Consider the following 27,154-nt stretch of genomic DNA (forward strand, 5'->3'; position numbering starts at 1 on the left):
TTTCTGTTTTTTTGTTTGCATTTTAACTATTTAAAAGTGGTAATTTACTTACAGCTTTCATACGTGTTTAGGTTTGAAAACGTGCAGGTGTAAATTATCCATAAAAGGCACACCATTGAACAGTGTTTTTTTAAAACTTTAAAATAAACCTAACAATCGTATGGCATAGTGATGAACATGGAAATTGATACCACCTAAAACTGAGCTGATTGAATTTGAGATCTATATGATTATCTCGTTGGATGTTCCTGATTCTGATCTGGGAGCAGACTGAGCACATAACTGAATCATTTTCGCTAATAACCTGTGATCTGCACATCGCAATATATCCGAGTTGTTGGAGATTGAGGATCGAAATAAGCACACGTGGGTAATAGCACTAAGGTTTGTGCTAGAGCAACAATCAGCAAATTCTTTTGGCGCTTGCATAATTGGGAATTAGGTTTGTTAAGGCACACGCATAAAAATGAGTTTACTTCGTTTTTGCAGTTTAATGGAATTAGAAATGGAGGAAAACAATGCAATTCCACCTTTCAAGTGAGAAAGACAATTTCCTCCAAGTTTTTCTTATGATAGAAGTAGCAAACAGTAGATGTTTAATTTCCTGAATTCAGACCACAGTGCCAGCTTTGTGCAAAATGTACATTTTGTTATAATGCCTAGACATCAAGACTAAAAGCTCTAAAGAGTTATGAAAGTGCTTGATTTGCTGGGTTGAACTTCAAAGCTGCTCTGAAAAAGGCTGTAGTCCAGACTGGAGGAATTGTAGCATGTGTGGGTGCACACACACACACGAGTGCGCACACATAAAGTATGATGCCTTTCTAAGAAAACAGTAGGATGAACTATTGATGTGAATTTGTGCAGAAATTCTGCTGCTCTAAGTAAGGATGTTATTGACTTTCCTTCGTAGGATGGATCAAATCTGAGTGCCAGTCAGAGAGCATATGCTCTGGAACAGCTTCAAAAACAAGATAATCTTGCCATTGATACGCAGTACTACCTGTCGCAACAGGTGCATCCAGTGGTGGCTCGAATCTGCGAACCCATTGATGGAATTGACTCTGCTCTTATTGCCGCATGGCTGGGTAAGTGTCTCTTGGTAATTAAAAGATTGCTGTAAAGAGTCTTTCGAAACAACAGATTGTTGTGGATCCTGCTGTGTACATACATTTCTACATGTTAATGCATTGTACAGAAAGAGTAGCAGATCTGCCTTTGAGCTAGAGCGTGCGTCCACAAAATATCTATTTTGCATACACTGTGTACCAAAGTGATTGTGTGCATTAAAGTGAACATACCAAACAGGTTGCTTTTTGCACAAACGTCAGATGGCTACGTAATTTGAATAATTACATTTTTAACAAGAAACATTTACCAAGGTTATTTGTTCCAAAGTGACCAATGAAACATGTTTTGTGTATTATGGCAATTTAGGCTTTATGCGGTTTTATGTCATTGGTTGGTAAATAAATATGGACCTTGGTGAGGGCGGTTACTGGCTCCATACACACCTGAATGTGGGGTGATGGATATTCACTCCCTGGCGCTCTCACCGTGAAGCGAATAGTGACACGTTTTTTATTTTTTATTTTAAATGGGAGGTCTCCATGTCTATTGAGTGAGACAAATCTCCAGACCAAAACAAAATGGCCGCTGTCACATTAAATAGAAAAGTGACTGTTCTCTTTCTATTTTTTATGTGGTACGCAATGGACAGAGCAGGAAGCCTTAAGGCGTCAGATAACTCCTTGGGGGGCAGTGGGATGTCCCGGAGGTCTTGTTTGGGCCAAGGTTTAAAGAAAGAGGCACCCAGGGAAGTCAGTGGATGTTAGAATGTGTTGGGACACTACCAGACGTGTTCCTAGCCACCTGACTGACTGAAGGCCCTTCCACTGGTTCACATATTGTTCTGACTAAAGGATACCAGTAGTAAATCATGTCATTTAGAAGGGAGTACACCGCTATAAATGTTGCAAAAATGACAATTTGCTTAGACAATGATACATTGCTCAAACCAAGCTAATAAAGGATACATAATAACTAAAATAATATTAGAGAAGGGGATTGGAAAGTAGGTTGTATACGAATTGTTCGCATTACAACTGTTCCAATTACAATTGACCTTTTCACAATTGACCGAATTGTGAAGGTCAATTGTAACATATATGCGGGGGAAACCCCCCGCAACGCCACCCAAAACTATCTATATATATATATATATATATATATATATATATATATATATATATATATATATATATATATATATATATATATATATATATATATATATATATATATATTCAATTGTGCCCCTTTAAAATCGAACAATTGTAAATAAACAATTTGGTGTATACCGAAAAGTAGACGGGTGGACTGCTTGGCGAAATACCTGGGTCTGACTCTGACTGTAAAGAGGTGGCTATGAGCATCAGTTCCTGACAATTAGGAAGTGTTAGGTGTGTAAGCCCTTTATCTTCTTCAAATCAGCAAGGTCAAATGTAAGGCTAATGGATTTCTTCCTCTCACAGTCCCTCATCTTTGATGTATTGCCACCAGCGCCAGCTGTCTTCAGAGACATTTTCACCACACGGGCTCAGCATTGGCTCTGCCCGGCGCCATTATGTGCCAAAGCTGGACGGGATGTCGGGGACAGATTATATTAAGTAACTGCGTCCCATGATGTCGGTTCCCTTTTTCCGTGCACTCTGTATGCTTCTGGGACACGTTTTTTTGACTTCAGAGTCATGCTTCAGTCTTATTCACGATTATGTAAAGTGCTGCCCTTTGGCCTGAACTCGGCCCCTCATGTCTTCACGAAGCTGATGAATACGGCAGCGGGCATTCTCCGGCTTGGAGGGCTATCACCTGTACCCTTATCTGGACGACTCATTGGTTAGAGCCGGGTCACTCTAAGTGGTGTTGCACTCCTGCCAGAGATTGGCGGATACCCTTCATCAGCGGTGGGTTTTTCTCAACCTGAGGAAATCACTTTTGCCTTTCTAGGGATCTGGTTTCCTAGGGGCGCTTTGGAACACTACCATTCAACAGGTGTTGCCCAGGCCCGAGCGGCTGATATGCCTCGGCAAGAGGGTGGGGCACTTTCTGGCCAACTCTACCACCTTGACATGGTGGTTCCAGCTCACTCTAGGCCTGATGGCTTACTGTACAGCATGCCTGTCTCAAGAGGTCCCTCCAGCTCCACCTGGTGGCCAGTTGGGATCAGGAGTCTGGGTCTGTCAGACAGGATGCCAATTCCTTTTGCCTGATGTTCGCTGGTGCTGATGGAACGCCATTCACCCATCCGGAGTCTTCCCTGGTGGTGACGACATACTCCTCTCTTTCGGCCTGAGGGGGTACTTTGGAGGGCTTTGCGATTCATGGAGCGTAGTCCAGGGCGGAAGCCGACCTACATATCAATCTGCTCAAGCTCCGGGCAGTGGGCCTGGCTCTCGTTTTTGCCCCTAATCGGGGGCACATCGGTTCTGATCATGACGGATAACTCTACCACAATGTTTGAATTGAACAAGCAGGGTGGCACCAGTCCCCCCCCCTCTCTTGCATGGAGGTGGTTTTGATCTGGGAATGGGCCCTTACAGAGGATTTGGATTTCGGCAGTCCACCTACCGGGGGAAAGCAATGTAGAAGTGGACCAGCTGAATCGCTTGGGGTTGTAAGGCACTCGGGTGGCAATACTGAAGACAGACACAAGTGGTACACGGTTCAAGGGTGTTTATTAAACTTCAATGGGTTGGTAAAACGCCTGTCTAACCCAAAGTCTAAAGATGGCAGCAAGCTACGACCATCAAAGTAAAAATAACACATTCTTAGTACAGTCTTGTCAAAATAAAAAGGGGCTATACTAATTAAACCTATTGCCAAGCCTTACTTATAAATACAAATGGTGTGTGGAAAATGTATGCAAAAGTAGTAGTGTTAATCAAATGGGTCAGGATAGTTGAGTGGTAAGCTCCCCCTTCCCCACGTTTCAACACGGGATAAGGGTGCACACTCTAGCTTTGAAGACCCTCTGGCTTTAGTGCAGTTGTCGAAGTGTACAAAAAAAAGTAGTGGAACTATGTTCCCTGTTGGCCTGCCCCGCCGTCCACAAACCCCATTGCAAAGGCTCCTCCCATGCGCAGTCCAAACCCTCAAACAAACGCACCTGCTGCTTAAGGGAATGTTCAGTGCACTGAACTGCAAGTTTCAACTTCTTCCTACACTTTTATTTTAAAATGAAACCATTCCGGAACCGTTTCTAAAGTTCAAAAGTTTAAGGATCACAGCCCTTTTATTCACAAGTTCACAGATCTCCCTCAGCGGGGCTCATACCTGTTGTTTACAATTTCATCTTCCTTATTTAATCTAATACTTTCAACTGTGCAAGGCCTTTGCTTACCACTTCGATGTTTTTCACATTCATTGCTTTTCTGATACGATACACCAAAAACGGAGACCTTCAACTGGGAAAACCTGCGGTGCTGGACCACTCCGTTATTTTATCCCTCCTTTGACAGTTACACAAACCAGGTTGCTTTCCCTCTCGGAAACTCACTGGTTGCTGTGTTTACAGTTCTCCTGTATTTCGCCTTCATTCGGGGCATCGCCAGCAGCTTGCAGCTGGCCTTCTACCGGCTTCCTAGAGATAAGTCTCCCTAGCCACGCCACAGCCTCTCTCGAGCAGTGAGTCGGCTTCTCAGCTCGACGTTCCTCTCCGCTCTCTCAAGGCTTTTTTCTGCACTCTGGCTTTCCGGATCCTCCCCATGCTCTGGACTTCTCCCCCAAAAGCTCTTTGGGTTCTTGGACCCCCCCCCCCTTTAAGGTTCACACACAAGGGTCTCCATCAGCCAGGCTCGGACCCCTCTCAGTTTTAAAAAAGAAATGGTTTTGGACTTCCAGTCCCAGAATGCACTTCCTCGTATTTTGCTCCCAGTTCACCGCTCCTCAAACTGCATTCTCACAGTTTGGGAGCAGCAGGAGCACAAGGGGATGCTTGACTGAGGTCAGGGTCCTACCACCTGCCCCTCATAGGCCTGGACTCTCCTGTTTCGCCCAGGGGAAGAGCTCTGATGTGAGTGCTGCCAGGCAACCCCAGCTGCCCCTGGTTTGGCTCCTTGGAGGCATAGCTCCCACTCCACACTGCAGCCTCCCCTGCACCCAGGTCAAGTGTCTGGGCAGTTCTTCCTCCTCCAGGCCTTCCAGATTCTCTCCAGCTCGATTAGTTGAACTCTGGCTTCTCTGCACCTTCCAGCATTGCCAGCTCGCTCAAAGTGAGTTGGTTGAGCGAGGGGGTTGGTCGGTCTATGGAGATGTCGACAGTTCTTCACTGGGCCTCATATCTTTGATAATCACTTTTTTCCCCCGGAGGACCGGAAGAAACTGTATGGAATTTGATGGCATACATGTTATTGGTCCTAAAGCCGACGAGTCTCTGAAGATATGAAAAGAACCTAAAATTACAGTTAAGTAATTGGCTGTCCAACAGCCTATGCCATCTTTCTTGTTTGCTTTTGAGTCTAGAGGAAGGGGTGTCCCTCACTACACCATGTTTGTTCTCACTCAAAATACCACAGAAACCGTACTTCCGCCCGGGCAAGTGTTCACCAAAAAGTCAGATGGCGTATACCTTTGTCCCGGTCTCTCTTTCTCCAAACCTCTTTGAGGTCTCCCCATACATTACTCCCATCAGAAGGAGAGTCTTGGAGCAAGTGGCAGAAGATCACCTCCGATACTTTGGTGTTGCAAGTAGTCAGTCCGGGCTACTGTCTTCCGTTCCTATGCAAGCCTCCAAACAGACCACCCATGCTTCCTTGCTCATACCCAGAGCTCAGGGAGAAATTTGACTCTTTTGGGGAAGTGAGCTGTGGAAAAGGTCCCATTTCTAGAGAAAGGGAAGGGGTGGTATTCCTGATATTTCTTACTACCCAAAGGGGGTACAGTGGGGGGTGGGGTTGCATCTGTCCCATCCTGGACCTCATGGGGCTTGAATAATTTCCTGAGGGAAAGGCAAGTTCAGGATGGTGACGTTGAAAGAGACCCTCCAGACTCTGCAAATCCAGGCCTGGTTGGTGACTTCCAGGATGCCTACTTCCATGTGCCAATTCATTCTATGCACATGATTTTCCTAAGGTTTGTCATTGGGAGTCCGAAGATCCCTCCCTCACATCCTGCCTACCTAGAATTTCAGGCGCCTTAGGAGGGCTTCTGTGCAGAAGCCCACGAAAGGACGGCGAACAAAGGAATCATCCCTGGTTTGGCGCGCAGAGAAAAACACGAGAAAGACTTTAACAAAAAGAAATGGCGAATAAACCCAGCCAGAGCCAAAATAAAATGTATTTGGTCAAGCGGGTTTATGTTTGAGACTATAATAATAGCCAGAAACAATACCATAGTCATATAAGATAACCGCAGTAGAAAAGTTAGGGTAGTTACCATTGCCACCAGCCAATTCTTGATGTAAAGCGAGCAAAACAATGCTCCAAGAGACGCAGACAAAAAGGGATAAGAATTAACCCTTTACAGTACTCCATGTAACATGGGGTGTACTGGGTCTGTGATGTGACTAAAATAAAGTTATGGCAACTTTACCTTTTCTGGGGGACAGTAGTCAGCCCCAGAAAATGGAGTCAGTGGGAAGTCTCAAAGACAACCCTGTCTCACTGCACTGAAGGTGCTGTGTAACACACATGAAAAATATGAGGCCATGGAGTAGGTGAGGCTCCAGTGCCCAAGATCACACAAAAAATGAAAAAACACACAGCAAAACACATGAGTGGGAAAAAGGCCCACACTCTTACCAGGTGAAAAAAATAAACCGTAGAAATCCAGCAAAGCTGCTGAGGAACTCATTAGGTAAGGGAAATCAGCCATTTATGAGAATTCCCCCTAACACTGGCTCATCTAGTACCATTAATCAGAGCAGATATTGAGGCATCACGTGGACATCTGCTTACTACTACACTGCTTGGGCTTCTCCCTGAACTTCCAGAAGTCTGACATAACACTGTCCAGTTCTTTGGGACAGTCCTAGACATGTGGATAGGCAAGGCGTTCATGCTTGAGGAGTCGCCAATATTCAACAGATGGTCACATTGTTCCAGAACGTACATATGGACCTGCTTTAGCCTTTCTCTACCTCCTGGACCTCCTGGTTTGCTGCATTTTCCTGGTGCCAGTTTGCGAATATGCTCCCTGTTGTGGCTGCTCCGCAGTCAGTGGTTGCAGTTTTCTGTCGTCATGTCGGTTGTCCTTCAGTTTGCAATTATAGTGGGCAGCGACCTATTGTAGTGGTCAAATCAGGAAAATGTGGACCCGAGGGAACCATCCTGAATGCTTTGGCCAAAGGTCTACTTTGTCGCAGTTGCTTCACTGAAAGGCTATTGTGCCAACTGCGGGTGTTAGCAGGTGAGCAGGCTTTCGTCCCATGTAGAGCACCAATGGTGCTTCAACTGGTTGAAGCAACAATCCATCACTAGCACTGAAGGCTTTTGTGCAGTCCCTTTGGGGAAACATTTTCTGGTCTTGAGTGACAACACAGTGGACATGCACTATCTCTACAAGAGGGGTAGCATGTGTTGCTGCCCCTATGCAGGTAGGCCATGTGTCTTTGGTTCTGGGTATTGGAGAACAGTATCTTTGTCTCTGCAGCACACTTTGCAGTGACTGATAACTGTTTGAATCTTTCCTGCTTCGGGCATTGGCCAGTCTGCCACGAGTAAGAGAGCTGCCTGAATGTCATTGCGGAGACCTACCTTTTTCGGGAACTCCTCCAGGGGATCTTTTTGCAACAAGAGCCAGCTCGAACTACAGGCTGTTCTGCTCAAGGGAATTTCCCCCTAGGGAGATACTGGGGTGGATGCCTTCTGGGTGGAGTGGACCTTCCGTCTCCACAATGCGTTTCCCCCCCTATTCCAATCATCCTGTTGGTTCTCAGGAGGTGGAGGGAAGCTTTGGGTTCACCTGATTCGGATCAACCCAGGCTGTATGAGCAGAACCTGGTACTCGAACTTCTAGAGCTAGCCATCTGTCCACCTCATAGTCCTTATCGGAGGGTGGATCTTTTGTCTCAATCGGAAGGCTGGGTTCTTAATCTGCATTCAAAGTTTCTCAGTCTCCATGAATGCACTTTGATAGCTGGGATCAGACAGTTAACATTTTATAGATTTTGCTGGGTGCACACAGGCACTCAATTACTTCCATTTACACATTTAGAGGGAGTGGTGCAGATTCAATGTTATGCGCCCTGCCCCCACAGTGGTCCTGAAGATTTTGCTGTATCTGGCAGGTGAAAGGGGTACTTGGTATATTTCAGGGTTTTTTTCTTCGAAAAAGGTGCTTTCTTTTCGGTTCCCTTGGTTGCACAATTCCTTAACTCATAATTGTTTCCTCTGGTCCACTTTGTTATTCCAGCTTGTGGACTGAATGTAGTCCTTTCCTTTTTGATGACAGCCCCATTAGTGCCTTTGCATTCCACCTCAATCTATAGAAATCATTACTGGTATGTAATTTTCCCTTTTGCCCTGCCCCCTCTTTGCCCACTGCAGCAGCAGTCCGGTGACGTCTAGCAAGCAGATGCAGCGGGCTACCCACCTGCTCCCCCTCCAGTGAGAGACCGGTTCAGAGAGGTGATTTTAGAACCTCTGCTGTCCCCACACCAATTCCAGTGCCAAACCACTGGGAGCTGGACTTCATTTGACTCCAGTGGGAGGAATGTGTCCATGTTGGGGGAGGAGTGGCCCCACACCACGTCAGACACTAGGATTTACAGTTAAAACTCCTGCTTACTGCTGCCCCTTTCTTCAGTGTACTTCAAGCTCTTACCTTCGGACCCTTTGTTGTGACTGTACCCTCCGAGTTGAACCTTGGTTAGCTTCTGTGGAATTGTGCCTTTGAATTGATGCTCCATAGAGTGGGGGAAGGGCTGGTACTACCTTTACTTTATGGTTCTGTGGAAAGACCTGGGCCTGTGCCCCATCATCGATATGAGGCTCTTAAATTTGAAACTACACAAAGAAAAATACAAGATAGTCACCTGCCCCTCGAGATGCAGGACTGGTTGGTGAACGCCTACTTCCATGTACTGACCCCGAAAGTAGAGGTTTTTGGTGGGACAGGCAGTCTACCTGCTAAAAGTTCTCCTGTTTGGTCTTTGCTCAGCACCTTGGCTCTTCACCAAGCTGTTGGTGGTGCCTCTTATCAGGCAGGAGAAGGTTCACAACCTTTCCTACCTCGATGATACTCATTTCAGTCATATCTGCACATTTGTACTGCATATGCCTTCTGCAGTTTCGGCTTCTCCCTGAACTTCAAACTGTCCAATGTTGTGCCATCCCAGGTCCTTCAGATCATCACAGTGGTTTTGGACACCCGCCCGGGCCGTGCTTTCCCTCCTGAGGATTGAATAGCAAATGTCCTTTACTTAAAAAAGAAAAATTGAAACTTGTTGTTGTTAATGTTATAAAACAATCACATGGGCACTAGTTTGTGCTTTCCTATCGTCATCCTTCTCGGTGCGGTTTTATGATCATGCTGTCCAAATCGTTGGCCTCCTGTCCCATCGAGTCTCAGGTCTGAATCCCTTGTCTCAGCGCTTATTGGCGGTGCTATGCTTGTATACCAGTTATCGTATTTGTGATCTGCCGCTCACCCCAGAGCCGTCTGTGCTGCTTTTACTCATGTCCAAATAAGTCTTGTATCTGGGAATTCCAGGCAAGAATCTTGTGTCCTCTTTCTCCCCCTCCCCCTCCCCCTCTGGACCGCCCTTGTCCACTCTGCCGTCTCCGCTACCGACCATTTCTTCACATCTGCCCACCATGCATCCATGGTCGGACCTGAGGCAGAGTTCCATGCTATTGTGATGCAGCGCTTTGCCAAAATACACAACAAGTCCTTCATTTTGGCTAGGTGTGTCCTCTGTCTCCTCTAGGAAAGAGGCCCAATAAGTATGACTCTGGTGTCCACTCCTGCATGCAAATTCCTCCTTCCACCCTCTCTTCAATTCCCTCCCAAAAAGGCCTTATCAGTGAGCATGTCCAGAACATGTGGAGCATATCGGCTTCCTCTCCATCGCAGCATGGACAGCTATGGGGTTCCCCAGCCCCCATCACAGACATTCTCCTAAGTATAAGGTATGCTCTATGCATGAGGTAAAGCTGTGCCTGTCTGAATCTTGCATTCCTAGACACTTTCTTAGGGTATTACTGGACTTTGGCCCATTCCTCTTCAGTGAAAGGCCTCCGAAGCTCCCCTTCTCAACGTCCTCATGTTTGGAGCTCCCTGTCATTGTTCTTTCTCAATAGCTGCTCATACAGTCTAGAAACTGTGTGGCCCTCTTCCGACATACCATACCATGCATCCAACACCCACTCTGGATCCTCCACCTCTGAAAGTTCTGCTCATCTCTTCTTGATTGTCTGTACCATGCTGTTGAATAGTACGAACTGTCCTCTTTGTATATCATGCTCCTCCATCAAGGTTTGGAATCCCACCCATTGTCCCTCCTTCCTCAGATCCCCAATCTGGGCTACACCCTTGGCCTCCCAATGAGTCTGATAGGCTGCAAGGGTCCCCATATCCATGCTGGCAAACCCCGCGAGAGGGATCTGCGCGGAGTAGGGGTCCTGAGCTCCCTGAATCTTCCACGCTTTTTTCCACAGAGTTAGGCCCAGTATAATGATAATGGGTAAGGTTCTGGTCCTGGACTTGTCAATCCTTATTGTTTCCCTGACAATCTAATGCCCCCCACTTCGTAGTCTCTTTGCAAGGTATTCAATGCTATCCTATTCCTGCTCCCACCGCACAGGAACTCCCGTGCTATTGTGTTCAGCTGTGTGAAGAATGTTTTGGGTATATCTTTGGTATGTTTCCAAATAGTACAGCATACATGCTAATACTGTCATTTTCAGCAGGGCCGCCCTCCCCATCATTCTTAACGGAAATGTCTTCCAGAATGCCATGGCTTTCTGTGTCTTGTCGAGGGCCACCCGTGTGTTGAAATTATGTGTGTCTACTGTGCCATGATGCACCTCTACCCCCAGATATCTGTTAGAGTGCGGTGCCCATGTAACTCCCAGGTCTGGCAGTTGATCTGGGAGGACCCGTCTAAAATTGACCAAGGGGAATAGGGAGGACTTTTCCGTGTTGATGGTGATTCCTGATAGTCTGGTGTATGCGCCTATAGCTTCCAACAGGGGTGATAAGTTTACCTGCGGATTCCTCACAAAAAGGAGCATATCATCTGCATACAACGAGGTTTGATGTAGCACCCCCATCTATGTCTATCCCGGTGTCCCCATATTCGGCCCTAAGGAAGATCGCCAGCTGTTCGAAGGCCAATATGTACAACATCGGCGATAATGGGCACCCTTAGTACCTCTGTAAATCCTTCAGACCTCCGAGATATGCCTCCCCGTGTTCACTCTTTCCCTGGGTTTCTTATATAGCAGCCTGATCCAGCGGAGGAACCCCTACCCCATTCCCACCCATTAGAAGAATACATTATTGTTCTTTCTACTGGATGTTTCTCTCCCAGATTCCTCACTGGCCTCCCTACCTACCCCTCTGTGACTGTTCTTTAACGCCAACAAAAAGTTTTGTCTAAAATTCCCAACCCGGCTGTTCTACGGGAAAAACAAAAACTGATGTCATGGGTGCCGAGCGCACTATTTGTACCCACATTGACATCACGTCTGGTTGCGGAATCGACGGCCATCGATGCCCGGCGCACAGTGGCCCCTGCTGTGAAGGTTTCAGAGAGCTGCAAAGCAGGAGAATATATATCTAAGATGAGGAATCCGTGGTTGCAACATCCAGTAGAAAGAACATTACCACGGGTAAGTCATTTGTTCTTCTCCTTGATATAAGACTACCACAGTCTTCTAACCATTAACTAGATTTAATTGCATGAAATAACATGAAGCCTTTAAGGTACGCTACATTACATTGGTTTGTAACCAAACCTACGCTAATGAATCTAGCAAGGATATTGCTCCTTGGATATATTTTTCATTTGCTTATTTTGAACTAGAACATGCTAACTGTTAGGGAGAATTCTCTGTATAGGCTAATTTCCCAAACCTAGTGAGTTCCCCAGCAGCTTTGCTGGATTTTTGGGGTTTAATTATTTCTCCTGCTAAGAGTGAGACTCTCTTTCTCCCACTCTTAGGCATGATTTGAGAATGTCCTTTGAATTTTTAATGTGTTTTATGGGCTATGAGGTCTTTTACTCCATAGGGCTTCATGTGTTTTTGGTAAGTGTTACACAGCACCCTCAGTGCAGTAACACAGGGGTGTCCTAGTGGCCGCCAAACATAGACTCCATACCCTGGGACTGACTACTGTCTCCCAGGGCATGTAAAGTCACCATTGACTTTACTAGTCTTAAATTATGAACAGGACCAGTACAAACCATCATATTGTGGAAGTACTGGTAGGGGTAATTCGATTGCCCCTGGGTCTGTTTTTCAAGGGGGCACTGTCGAGTTTCTGGCTGGTGGCAGTGGTTATCATGCGAAATATTCCACCGAAATATTTCCTATGGGATTTTCCCATTCATTTTAAACGCACCACTTTTTTGGTGCAATGTGAAAGATACCACCGGGTTATTTATTTAATATTTATTCCCCGGTTGGGACTCTGTTTTGAAATGGCATTTGTGTTCGCCTCTGTAACTCCAACCCAAGTCGAGCCCTTTGTTCCACTTTTTGTCGGGCTTCTGCACAAAAGCCTCCAAAGGTGGTACCACTCTGTCTGGGTCTACAGGATGTGTGGGAGGGGGGGGAATAGGCACCCTGGACTGAGTTGCCTCGGCAACTCAAATCGCACTCTTGTGTGATTGGCCCAGTGGTGAGCCGCCCCGCTCACCACTTAGCATGTTTGAGTGACAGCTAGGACCGATGAATGGGGTTTTCTGCATGAAAGTAGGGCTTTGGGGACTTGAACTTCAGAAGTCGCCACAGGACCTAAAGAATCCGAAGAGGGAGAAGCTGAGCCGACCTGCAACGACGACACCGCCGGTGGAGCCCAGCTGAACCGAACTCACCACTTCCAAACGACAGAGAAGATCTCCTTCCAGGAGAGTCTTGTTCCTTTGAGCTGGTGGGGTTAACGAGTTCTCCTTTTTTCACCTTCCTGGATCGTCTCGTGGTCGAATCGCCCGTGCCAAGCACCCCGGCGGCCGGATAGCCACGCTTCACCACTACTGCGAATAAAAGGGTAGTACCTTTTAACAGGGAAACTGCGGCTGGTTTCTTCCCTGGCAGTGCAACAACCTCCAGCTTTCCTCCACGTCGAGATCTTCTCTTCCCCTGGACGAAGCACCGACTTGCACCCGCTGCCAGGAACAACTGCCCCCGCTGGAGCTTTCTCGCCATTTCCGGTACTGTGTCCCGTCTGGTCTCCCTTGCAACAGACTGTTCAAGGTGTCTGGTAAATTCTTGACTCTCTATCCTGGGGTGATCCCGGACCTGTTAACTAACTTTTCTTAACTGATCCAACTCCTTTTTGAACTATCTGCAAAGACTTTTAAAGTGTACTTCAATTTGTGATCTTGGGCACATTCCGCCTTGCTCTCTCCAAGAGTGGGCCTGGCCTATGACCTTTTTGCTCTACAGTAGACCCTGCCTTTCTTGACTTGCTGTGGTTCTTTAAAAGTGTTGGTATTGTGTGTGTTCCTATTTCTGCCTTTTCTCTCCCTTTTTAAATCATTATTGGAGTGCCATCTATGGTTACGCGCTCACCTCCGTTTTGCTAAATAAGTGGTGTACTAACCTAGACTTGTCAAATAATTAATTAGGGAGGTGTATATATTTCTAGTGACTGTGTTTGAACTTGCTTGACATATTAGTGTTAGTGTATTTTTACAAGTATGTTTTTAAATAAATAATGATATACTTTTATACCAAAGCTCTGGTCAGTGTTTGCTTGTGCTACTGTATTTTTGTACCGAATGTGTATACTCTACATACTGCCTAAAAGTGCAACCCCTGTGCAATGGGTGCGGGGGAGGGGAGGGAGGAGAGGATGACAAGTGACCGCTCCAGAATAATGAAGGGGAGGGGGCGATGGGAGAGAAAAAAGGGGTCGCGGAATGATGGCATGCAAAATAATTACCCCAATTGATGTGAAACGCCCATATTTGTCTAGGATTATTAATTTTAAGCAAGAACTGCCTGAAGTACCAACCAATTGGAAACAGTGATTGAATCAATGAGAGGAAATGCAGTCTTTCATGGCGCCAATCTTAATTTGTTTGTGGAATCTTGAGATGTGACATTGTTCCATGTTTGAGGAACAATTCCATAGATCCCCTCTCTCGTTCATCCAGCGTTAACATTTTTAAATTGAGAAATTCAATGTCATCCTTCTTTAGTTTTTTAATTGTGTTGTGCAACAGTGTTGTCTCTGTGATATATCGTATTGGAGATTGATGTTAGATAATACTTTTTCGTACCTTCCTTGCCATCGTGCTTATATAGAGGTGACTGAGCTTCATGGCCTCTTGAATTCTGTGGTGCTGGAGGCCCAGTTACTCATGTGTTATGTCTAGTGGCTAATGTCAGTTGTTTCAGTTCCAGAGCAACATGTCGGACCTTTTGTGGGTCTCACACAATATGTTTTGGGATCTTGTATGATGGTTCCCGCTGGAAAAAAAATCTGAGATGGGGGGTTACTTTACCAGAGCACCAACTGACGATGGTCATGGAAAGATCCCAGAAAAGCTGCAGCACTCGCATGTTAGACCTTGCACCGAGTTGACGCTGGTCTCTGACAGAAGCTCAAGACGCATCAGTTTGCTGAAGCTGGTGGTGATCTTGCTCGTCTTCCTCTCCTCTATGAGAGGTAAGACTCTGCTAGTCTTAATGGGCAGCAAAGTGGGCATGTACTGCCTCACCTCAACAAACAGGGTGGTGTGGGGGGTCATTACCTCTGTTCAGAAAAGCAATGAGACTGTGGTGATTCTGGGCTCGGGAGAATGACGTCTCTGATTGTGGCACATCCTGCCAGACTACAGAATGTTGTGGAGAATGCATTCAGCAGACAGATTTAGGTCTCCCACGAGTGGGCGCTCTCAAGAAGTTCTGGAAGAGATCTTTTCCTTTTTGGGTTCCTCAAGTGGAACTCTTTGCTTCCAAAGTGAACAGAAGTGGGACTTCTGTTCCAGAGAGTTTCATCAGCAAGGAGCTCTGGGGGATGCATTGACTGCTGAGTGGAACTTTGCTCTTCTCTGTGTTCCCACCGATCCCCGTCATTCTGCTGTTTCACAGCATGTGTTCCCGCTGATTCTCGTCATTCTGCTGTTTCACAGGACACTGCGATTGTTCGGTACCCACGTAAATTCTGATTGTGCCACACTGGACCCAAAAGATAAGGGTACCCAGAGCTTCTGGACCTTTCCATTTGCCCTTCTGGTGCCTCCCGGCAAGAGTGGATCTGCTCCCCCATTCAGTGTGGTCGGGGGACGGAGATGGGCCCTCTGAATCTCTGCTTCCTTGACTTTCATAATTGGCGGAGGAGAGACTGACATAGGAGGATTGGGATTTATCGGACGACGTCGTGGGTAGAGAAATTACTTAGCGTAATCTTTCTATGGATTCTTCTCCTGCAAATTTCTCATCAAATAGATATCCCCTTCCAGCTTCAGCTGCTCGGAAAACATTTGACAGGGCGTAGTGTCCTTCGACTGGGCCATCAATCCGTCTTGACTCAGTGCTCGATCATCTGCTCCGGACTAGACATTGGGCGTCATACATATACTGTGTCACTATGCCCCGTACCTCAGTTCCCACCATTCCCATCCTGCCGTCCACCCTCCCGCTCTCCCCCGCCCCCCTCCACACCCCCCCCTCCGAGCTCAGCCACTGCAGAGGAAAACGTACTATTGTAGGCATGTGATTTGCAACCAAGAGGAGGATGAGAGACCCTAGAACCATTGTCAACAATTCCTTCTCAGGAGAAGGTTACCACCTACTGCCAATGCTTACTTAGCAGAGGGGGTGGGTGATGAATCTGTGGGGAAAAAAATCCATAAAAAGAAAATTATGGTAAGTGATTTCTCCTTCGATTGCCTTTTTCCGGCAGATTCCTCATCAGATTCCCAAAGCAGTAGAAATAATGGAGGCGGGAAGAAAGCTTTATAGCAGTAGATTCTGCAACACCGTCCTTCCGAAGGGAGCGTTAGCCCCACGAGTAATGTCCAGACTGTAATGCTTCGTGAATGTATAAAGCGAGGTACTCCTCTTTGCAGCGCTGTAGAGGTAGAAGCCCCTCTTGTGGAGTGGACCCTGATTCCTGGGGGCAACTCCTTCTCTGTGGTATGATAGCATTCAGAAATACACAACGTGATCCGTCGTGAGATTGTTTGTTTCGGTACTGCCAAATCTTTCCTGGAAACAGACGACCACAAATGGGTCGACTTTTCTGTACTCTGCCGTCCTGGTTACATAAAAACTTCACGCTCTTAAGGTCCAGCCGGTGAAAACGCTTGTCGTCCTTAGAGGGGTGTCGGATGGGTAGACTGCAAGGAGACTGATTGCCTGGGAGAGATGAAAATCTGATACCACCTTAAGGCCTCACTTTTAAGAGAGAGTTTTTCATGAAAAAAGCAAAGAAATAGTGGTTTGCAAGAAAAGGGCCTGCAACTCTTTGGCCCGCCTGGCTGAAGTGATGGCCACTAGGAAAGCGGTTTTTAAGGTTAACAACCACAGTGAACAAGAATGTAATGTGAGGAGCAGGTTCAGATCCCAATCGGGAATAATAAAGGGGGTAGACAGAAACGTATTCACAAGGCCCTTCACGATTCCGGTTATGGCCCAATTCCTGAAGGAAGATACTTGATCTGCAGACCTTTTGAACACAGATGAAGCCGGCAAGTATCCTTTGACTGTGGTAACCTGAAGGCCTGAAGAGGCCAGGGACAGAAGGAACTCCATCACTGTAGTGGTGGGACAAGAGATAGTGTCAATCTTGCGTTTCCTGCACCACCCCTCAAATCTTTTCACATGCACGCATACAGAGATCTTGTCGACGGTCTGCATTCAGCCAGCAGCACCTCTAGTATCCCCTCAGAGAGGTCCAGTCATACCTCATCCTCGCAAGAGCCACGCAAGTAGGTTGAGGGATTGCGGTTTGGGTGTAGCACTTGACCTTCCGACTGGGGTAGGAGATCCGTGCGGCGAGGCAACCGGAGAGGTGGGCAGATGGTAAAGTCTCGAAGGTTCTGAGTTCCATGTCTTCCTCGCACAATCCAGGGCGATTATGATCAGGGTTGCAGGAAACATCCTCAACCTCCTGAGAACCCACGGGATGACTGGAGTCGGAGGGAAGGCGTAGTGGAGAGGAAATGGCCAATCCACCAGAAACTCATCCCCTAGCGTGCTGTAGAATTCCCTCAAGCAAAACTGTCTGCATGTCCTGTTAGACCCTGTGCAAACCGATCCACCGCTGGGGTACCCCAGAGAGAGACGACCACCTCTCGGACTTCCTGGCACACTTCACACTCATGTGAGACCATCCTCTGCCTGCTCAGAGCATCCGCCAATTTGTTCTCAGTCCTTACCAGATGAACTGCTGAGACCGAGATCTGGTTCTCCAAATGCCAGAATCCCAGCTGCATCTCCTCTCTGCAGAAGGGAAGGGAGCGCATGCCACCCCTCTTGTTCAGGTATTGCATGGCCACTGTTTGTCAGTCAAGGTCAGGACCTGCTTCCCCTTCAGAGAAGGAGCTAACTCCTTGAGGGCTAACCTGATGACCCGCAACTCCAGCCTGTTGATGTGCTAAATAGCTTCCATCACTAACGAAAGGCAGCTCACCTGCAAGTCCTTGCAGTGAGCACCCCAACCCTTCAGGGACGCATCCGTGACCACTCGCACCTAAGGCCAAGGAGGGGGCGATGAGGGGTGGGGGGGCAGAGAGGTTCCCCAGCCAGCATGTTGCGCTTGGTGAGGACCCTCGGTGCAGAGGTCAACCCAAAGGGAAGCACCTTGAACTGATAGTGCTTGTCCTCTCTGAGGAACCTTAGGAACTTCCTGTGCGGCTGATATATCGGCACATGAAAGTAAGCATCCTGAAGATCTATGGACACCAGCCAGTCCTGTAACTCGAGAGCGTAGAGAAACTCTCTAAACGTCCCCATCGTTAATTTGTCCTTCCTCAGGAATTTGTTCAAAGCCCTGAGTTCCCAGATGGGACAGAGACCTCTGCCTTTCTTGGGTACCAAGAAATACCGGGACTACCAGCCCGACCCTCTACCTGGATGGTACCACTTCAACGGCACCCTTCAGCAGCATGGCTCGCAGTTCTTCTTGCACCTCCTGCTCCAGTTGGCAAGGAGATGGTGGCAGCCTGTCCGGAGGCCTTCTTAAGAAAGGCAGACAATGACCCCACTGCATGAGCTGCAGAGCCAGACGTCCGAGGTAATCTCCTGCCATTGGGCCCAGTGCTCGGTCGACCATCTTCCAACCGGTGACTTGTGGGAGGAGAAATCAAATCTGCTTTGAGAGCTGAACCACCCCAGCCGCCGCTGCTGCCGCTGTCTGCTGGCCTCTAGAGGCTCCTCTGCCCCTTCTGGAGTGCGAGAAAGGCCTGTGCCCCTGCCTGTCCTGCGGTAGCTGAGCCTTCTTGCCATAGGTGACCTAGCACCTATAGCCTCTGCTCCTTGAAGAGAAAATAAAGTCAGGTTTGACCGGCAGCTTCACTGCTAGGCAGGGCGACTTTGCAGCGAGCTTGGACTCCTTGAACCTTTCCAAAGAGTCATCTGCTTACGGGCCGAAGACATTCTCCCCATCAAAAGCAATGTTGAGAAGCTCATTCTGGACATTGGGAGAGAACTCAGAGGAGTGCAGGTAGGCCTGCTTCCTGAGAACCGTAGCAGAGCCCATTGACTGTCTAAAACAGTCTGCCACGTCCAAGATAGTTTGCAAAGACTGTCTGGCAACCTCCTTTCTGTCGTCCACCAACTGTAGGAATCCCTCCTGCATCTCTGCCTCAGGGATGTACTGGCCGCCTGCTCTCAACCAGCTTCCACAAGCCAAAGGAGTACTTTGTGAAGCCACAGGAGACGTTGGTTGCTTTTAAAGCCTTGTTGCCAGAGGAACATATTTTCTTCGCTAGGACATCCACTTTCTTGTCCTCTTTTGGTTGGCAAATTGGATGTAGAAATGGCAGGCCTGGTGGACACTGTGGCCGCCTGTACGACAGATCCTTCCAGGTGTAGGGTGATAGGAAAGTCAGTACCACCAGCCCCCGGGATCAACCTCACCTTGATTGTCATCGGTACCGAAAATGTCCGCCATAGAGCAGAAAAAATCACATCTCTATTTCGGTGCAAAGGACCGCTCGATGTCGATGGTCCGGCGGTAGTTTGCTGACAGGGTCCTGGGCGTCAATAACGCAGCAATGATAATCAGTGTTTGTGGCGCACGGGAAGGTGCCGGCGTCCAGGGTCGTACAGTTTTGCTCGGCATCAAGCCCAAAGGTGATGCTGATGGCATTGAAATTGGTTTTGCTTTGGGGCGGTAGTTGCCGGGCGCTGCTGAAGGTACCCAGGCCTGCTGTATCAGGACTCGCCCGCACCCATAGCTACCTTCTTGAACATCTCTAGCATCTGGGGCTTAAAGTCCACCCATCCAGCTCTGGATGCGGGCCCTGCCGATGCCTTACTGTGTTTGGAAAAAGTTTTATTTGCGCCAGTGTCGGTGGCGTCTCTTCTTATGAGAGGATGACTAGTGGCTCTGGGAATGAGACCATTTCTTGGCCTTCCGTCAATGCCCATCTTCCTTCTCTGGGCTACGCCCTTCATTTTCTGGTGACTTAGAGTGCAGTCGGCCTACTGCAAGCTTCTGTGCCTGATCCTGCCAAGACTTCGGGTTCTTCTTACTACAAGACTGGGAACTCTCGGTGTCGTGACCTGTGCCGAGGCACCACACGCAGACATCATGCGGTTCGGTCACCGACATCTTCAAGCCACAGTCTGTGCAGTGCTTGAAACCCGAGATCCGTGGCATGGACATAAAATTTGGATGATTGAAAGATCGCAGTGTTTCTCACGAGCAGCGTGCTGAGAGCACAGAACAGAAAAATAAAACTGAAGTATGGGAGCGAAGTGACGCAGTATATGTACGACGCCCGACGTCACATCCGGAGCCGACGATCGAGCACTGAGTCAAGACGTATCGATGATACAGCCCAGTCTAGGTCCACTACACCCCCCCCTGTCAAAGTTTTTACGACCAGCTTAAGCTTGACGGGGATATCTGATGAGGAATCTACAGGAGAAAGGCAATCCATTGACATACTCCGTACTGCTCGGAGGCCTGTCGCAAAGTCCATTTATGCCTGCAGGTGGCGCCAATTTTCAGCTTGCTGTCGGGAGAGGGATCTGGAGCCTTTCATCAGTCCTATCTCCTCTGTTGTGGATTTTATGCTCTCAATGGTCCAAACTGACCTGACGATTGGCACTGTGTATTGGTACTTTGCTGCCATCTAGTTATTTAAAAGGGCCCCTGTACAAGGCTTTTTCTTCACAAACGCGGTTATGTGGTTTTTGCAGGGTTTGGGCAACCAGCTTCCCACGCACTAATTTGCTGTTCCTGCGTGGGACTTGCATTTAGTGTTCATTGTTGTTTGATTCCCAGGTGTTGTCGTTAGTCATGGATGTTCTCCCCTAAGGTTATGGTAATTTTCATGGTGTCCATCTTTTCTGCGAGAAAGGTAGGTGAACTCAGGCGGCGTCTGTTAAACCTCCCTCCTTTGTGTTTTCCAACAAGGAGGCTGAGTGAGACCATCCTACCTTCTGTGTCAAACTTTCATCTCTCTAATAAGATCCATCATCCTGTGTTCTTGCGCCCCACTCAACAAACCTCCTCACAGACTCACCGACCAAAAGGAGCTTTTCACCCTACTCGTACATCACCACCTCACCCACCTTCTCTTGCGTCCTCTAAATACACGCTCCCTCTGCGGCCACGCTCAAGACATCCATGACTTGCTACCGGAGAAAGACCTTGACATTCTCAGTCACCGAAACCTGGCTCATGATGCTGCTGACTCCCCCGCTCTCTGGCTATCCCTCCAGGGTATACCATCTTGAGATCTGACAGACTTGCCCAACCTAGTGGAGGAGTTGCCAACCTATACAAATCACCCATCTCCATCAGATCCTCACCGCTACAGGCCTTACAAGGCTACGAAATACTGTTTGCAAAACTGGAACCGTGCCCCCAAACCACCATCAACATCCTCCTCCTCTACCACCGGCCCAACCACACCAATTCCCTGGACACAGACATCCCCCTCTTGCTTGCCCCTCTTATCAAACACAACACCAAACTCCTACTACTTCAACTTTTTCGGTGACTTGAACCTTGGAGTAAATGACACCACGGACACTAAAGCCACAGCACTCGCCGCTGCTCTACAAGAAATAAGCTTCACCCAAGCAGTCGGCTCCCCAACACACATCAGAGTCTGGATTCTTAATTGGATCGTGCACCTCAACCTGCCCATCATGACTGCCAACATCAACCCTGTTCCCTGGTCAGATCATTCCCTGATCCATTTCCAACTCGCACTGGATACCTCATCCACGTGGAGAGATTTAACACAACTTTCCACTTCTAGACACAACCGTAAACTAAAGCTTGTGCTGGTCAAATCTACCATCCCTTCCCACCTCGAGATACTCCCCGACAGCTCTAACCCTGAAACCATCCATGCCACCTACAACACCTTACTATTACACACGCTTTGCCTTCATGCTCTGCTTAAAACACTATCCAGAAGAAACCCATCACTGGTTCTCTGATGAACTCATTGTGCTGCGCAAACTCAATCAAGCTCAAGCACACCTTTGGAGGAAGAACCCCTCACCGCCAATAGGGAAATCTTCCTATGTGCAGGCAAAACCTTTTAAAAAAGCTGTCATAACCACTAAATCCGACATTTACAATTCTAGATTCAAGGATGCCAGTTCCAATACCAAGGAGCTCTTTAAAATCTTTATAGAGTACTCGAGACACCTGCGCCCCCCCCCACCCCCATCATCAGCTTCCGTAAGGATAAAACATGGTGCACTACTGTCCAAGCAGCACTGACCAACAAAACCACCATACTGAGAGAGAAGACTATCCTTAAGAAAACTTTGTGCCAAAAACACTCCATCCATCCTTCCTGCAGAACCCCCTCCTTTGACTACTATAGCCAGGTCTCTCCTCTGGACACCCTTTCTGTCGTCCAAAATTAAAACCATCAAACTGCACAGGTGACATCTACCCCTCCCACATCATTTAAATGTGCGCTGAGCCTCTGATACCGATCATATCTAAATTCAAAAATGCCTCCTTTGATTAGAGCTCTGTTCCCCTGAAGAAACCTTCTATTGACCCTACCCACCCTACTAACTATCATCCCATCACCAGAGTACCCTTCCTCAAAATTCTCAACTGCAAGGCGCACATCTAACTTCAAGCCTACCTGGAAAACCACAACCTCCTGGGATCTTGTCAATCTGGCTTCAGGCACAGCACAGACGCTGCTGTCCTGGACCTTGAGGGTATCTGCGCTGATGGAGAACTTACCATCCTCCTCCTACTTGACCTCTTCGAAGCCTTTGATTTAGTCAACCATGACCATCTTCTGGCAGCACCTCAGCACTAAATTCAATTTTTCCACAGAAGCTTCCAGCTGTATCAAATCCTTTCTTAGTGAGCAATCCTCCAGGGTCTTTGCCGGCTTAGATGCTGCCGACCACATCCCCGTCCCCTACGGCGTCCCTCAAGGGCATCTCACCCATTCGGTACCACATGTACACAAAACCTTTGTTCGACAATCGGGGCATCTTGCTATTGCTTACACAAACTTTGTAAATAACACCCACATTTTTCTAAAACTCACTGGGAACCACTCCAGGGACTCTAACATCAACCACATCTACAGCATCATTCAGGCCTGGATGGCTGGCTTAACGCTATCTGTGCTTGAACGTCGACAAAACTGAGCTCCTAATTGTAGGATCCCCACACCGACTTAAAAATGTGGACCCAGCATTCACCTTTTTCTCCATTAATGGCAATGCCACTATGGTCTTTGTTAGGCAGAAACCTGTGCAGTTCCCTCTGGGACCACTGCAAAAGATTTAAGACTACAGGTGTTTGGCAGTAAACCCACTTGGTAGCAGTCTGTACCACACAGATTTACTTTGTAGCTGTGGCTGAGCAGTCAGACCTACCTCAAGAAGAGTTAGGCAGTATACAGAGTATTCACAATAGGTCAAGAGAGCACAATAGAACAAGTAAACGCTGACCAGGGCTTGGTGTAAAAGAGATATAATTATTTATTTAAAACCACATCTAGAAAAACACCCAGGCACTAATAGTAAGAAATTCAAAAACACGGTCACTAAAAGATATACACTCCCTTAAAAGAATATTAGACAAGTCTTAAGTAAAGCCCCACTTATTTTCAGACAGAGATGAGCGCTTAACGTAGATGGCACTCTAATAGTTCTTTTTTTAAAAGGGAGAGAAAAGCAGAGAACAAGTTGAAACAGATCCCAACACTTTTACAAGAACATAACAAGAGAGGAAGGCAAAGTAAAACCGTGAAGTTAGAGTTCAATAGGCCGGATCCACTTTAAGAGGATCAAACGAAATGTGTCCAAGGTCACATGGTTGCAGTGCACAAAAGTCTTGTAACGGTTCAAAAAGGAGTTGGACCAAAGAAAGGGACCAGTTAGAGGGTCAAGGCGGCAAGCCCAGTCCAGAAGGTTAAGGAGTTATTATTACCTTGTAGCAATCTTTAGAAAGGGAGGCCTGGCGGACACGGTCCCTTAAAGTGGTGAGAACACTCCAGCGGGGGCAGTTGTTTCTGGCAGCGGATGCAAGTCGGTGCTTCGTCCGGGGGAAGAGAGGATCTCGTCGTGGAGGAAGACAGGAGTCTGTTGCACTGCCAGGGAAGAAACCAGCTGCGGAGTTTCTCAGGTACAAGGAGCGGTCCGTTGATTCGCGGTTCAGTGGTGAGTGGCTATCCGGCCGCCGGGGTGCTTGGCACGGGCAGTTCGACCACAAACCGGTCTGGGGTGCGAAGAAAGAAGGTAAAACTGGTTGTGCCCACCAGTCAGGGGAAGAAGCCTCTCCAGCCGGGAGATCTTCTCTGTCGTCGGGAAGTGGTGAGTCGGTTCCGCAGGGCTCCACGGGTGGTGTCGTCATGGTAGGTCGGCTCAACTTCTCCCTCGTCGGATTCTCAGGTCCTGTGGCGACTTCTGAAGTTCCAGTCCCCAAAGCCCTGCTTTTATGCAGCATACCCCCATTCACTCAGCCTAGCTGTCAATCAAACATGCTAAGTGGTGAGCCGGCCGGCTCACCACTTGGGCCAATCACACAAGAGTGCGACTTGAGTTACCAAGGTAACTCAGTCCAGGGTGCCTAAACCCCCTCCCAGACCCCCTGTGGTACCCAGACAGAGTGGCACCACTTTTGGAGGCTTCTGTGGAGAAGCCTGCCAAAAAGTGGAACAAAGGGCTCGACTTGGGTTGGAGTCACAGAAGAGAACACAAACGCCATTTTAGAATCGAGTCTTGGCAAAAAAATACCAACCGCTGAATTAATATTAAATAAATAAACCGGCGGTACGTTTGAGGCTATGAGAATTAAATAAAGTTGGTAGCCTCGAACAGTGGGAAAATCCCATAGGAAAATATTCGCGGTCGAATATAAAAAGTAGTTTCCACTGCCACCAGCCAAAACTCGATCAGGTGGGACGGAGACGTGCCCCCTGGACTAACAGACCCCGGGACAATCGAATTGCCCCGACCAGTATGTCCACAATATGATGGTTTGTTCTGGTTTCTGTTAATAATTTGGGACTAATAAAGCCAATGGTGACTTTACATGCCCTGGGAGACAGTAGGCAGTCCCAGGGTATGGAGTCTATGGTGGGGGGTCACTATGACACCCCTGTGTTACTGCATGGAGGGTGCTGTGTAACACACATAGTAAAAACAAATGAGACCCTATGGAGTAAAGGACCCCATAGCCCATAAAACACATTAGCAGTCAAAGGAACACCATAAATCATGTCCAAGAGTGGGAGAAAGAGTCTCACTCTTGGCAGGAGGAAAAAAACAAACTCCAGAAATCCAGCAAAGCTGCTGAAGGACTCACTAGGTTAGGAAATTCAGCCTAAAGAGAATTCTCCCCAACAGTCTTGAGCCATGTAAAAACTCTGGGTGTCCATTTAGATTCAGAACTTTCTTTGCACAAACATGTAAAGGCCCAACCCTCCTCAGCAGCTTACACCACTAGGCTCATCACCCTCAGCAGAACATTTCTGTGAACTGACAACTGTCTTCCCCTTGCCAGGGCCACCATCGGCAGTAAACGCTGACTATTTTAATGCCATTTTCTCAAGGCACCTCATCAAAGAATCTTACTAAACTCCAATTGATTCAAAACGATGCCCTCCGGGCTGTCTGGGGTTTAAAACGTTCAGGTTATATTTCTTTTACCAGACGAGAGGCTCATTAGCTACCAATCCAAGCCTGCATCGAGTTCAAGATCCTTTCTATTACACATGCATCCATAACACTGCACCAGCCTTCCTCAACCAACGTATCTCAAAAAAACTGCAGACTCAATGCCTACGATAATCCACCACATGGGCCCTAGCTCTTCCTAGATTCACCAGTAAAAGAGCAGGGGGAACCAGCTTCACCGTCACTGACCCCACCCTATGAAATACCCTCCCTCTTCACATCCCAGCGAACCCTCCTATCTGATCTTCTGGAGAAAAAAACTTAAAACTCTGCTTTTTGACAAATATGACTAGCTGTTCTTGATTGACTGTTACCTATGTACCTATTTTGCCTGTTTTTTTACATATCCTTTGTATATGCCTATTTCACTAAGACCAGCCCTGTGATACTTAAGGATGTGGGTGCTGCCAAAAAAGCTATTTATTTTATTTTTTAATTTTATTTATAACTCGCAAGAAGACGAGCCCGGAGGCATGAGAATACAGAACATGACAGACACACAGGCAACAAAAAGATTATCCGCAAGAAGCAGACCGCAGAGAAAATCTGTTCGAACGTGAAAAGTACAGAGTCATATTATTGGGCAGACATTATTCAAATAAGTGTGTTTTCAATCTGCTCTTAAAATGTTGCAGGTTGGTACATGACCTCAGATCGAACAGTAGCAGGTTCCACAGCCGTGGAGAAGCATGCGGAAAAGATCTATGCTCCATGTAGGACAAATGTACTCTCAGCATTTCTAAGAAACTGCATGTCATGATCTCTGCTTCCAAAAGGTCAGGGTTTTCCCAACTCCCTTGGAAGCAGATCCATAACCCAGGTTCCGAGTGCCAACCAGTCCCAATTGGGACCTTTTGGACCCAGTCCTGGCGCCAGTGGCACCAGGCTCATAAATATGCCCAGTCCCAGCGCTGGAAGCGCCGGGCTCATAATGCTTGGGTGGACTTACCTGCAGCAGACCATGCTGCTTACTTGCCTGCCAGTTGAGTCTCTGATCCTCTTCTGTTTGGAACTATTTTTCCTGTTGGGTGGGGCAGGAGCCACTCCCTAGATTCAGAACACTGGAACTCTTCTGGAAAGCAGGAACTCTTTTCTTACCTAGGCGTGGCTGTGGAAGGAGACACCTAAGCACTACAGGAGGCTATTTAAACCACACCCGATGGATGAATCTTGCTTTGCGTTATTCTGCATTCTCAGCAGCAGAATGCTCATCGTGTCTTCTGCATCTGATCCTGGGCCTAAGGAAAAAGGCTTACCATTCTGAATCCAGTCTTCAGCAACACCTATAAAGACAAGAAAGAACAGGTTAGCATTACGGTCTTCAGTGACAGCTCTTCACTTACCTGGTCCATCGGCTGTCACCAACGCCTCGCGCTGCATTCCGGCATCTGAAAGACAAAGGCTTACCTACTCTTCGTGCGCTCCCGAGGTCTTCACACTGCATTCCGGCATCTGAAAGACAAAAGCTTACCAACTCTTCGCACGCTCCGGAGGCCTTCGGCGCTGCATCCCGCATCTGAAAGACAAAACAAGGTGTGTTTAAAGACATTGGGGAACTTGACTACTCACGTGCCATTACTCCTTTCCACATCTAACCCAGTGGGTATTCCGGCACCCTGCAGCCG

General features: G+C 47.6%; 1 protein-coding gene across 2 annotated transcripts in view; it reads left to right on the forward strand.

Annotated features, from left to right (window-relative positions):
- The window catches only part of POLA1 (DNA polymerase alpha 1, catalytic subunit), a 2,474,741-nt gene that overhangs the window by 1,476,354 nt on the left and 971,233 nt on the right, over positions 1-27,154 (forward strand). For both annotated transcript variants that reach the window (XM_069637299.1, XM_069637300.1), the window contains one exon: positions 914-1,088. In XM_069637299.1, coding sequence (XP_069493400.1) covers positions 914-1,088 — 175 coding nt within the window. The remainder of the gene's footprint in view (positions 1-913; positions 1,089-27,154) is intronic.

This window comes from Ambystoma mexicanum, chromosome 7p (assembly GCF_040938575.1).
Source record: "Ambystoma mexicanum isolate Mex_15411 chromosome 7p, UKY_AmexF1_1, whole genome shotgun sequence".
NCBI classification, from domain to species: Eukaryota; Metazoa; Chordata; class Amphibia; order Caudata; family Ambystomatidae; genus Ambystoma; species Ambystoma mexicanum.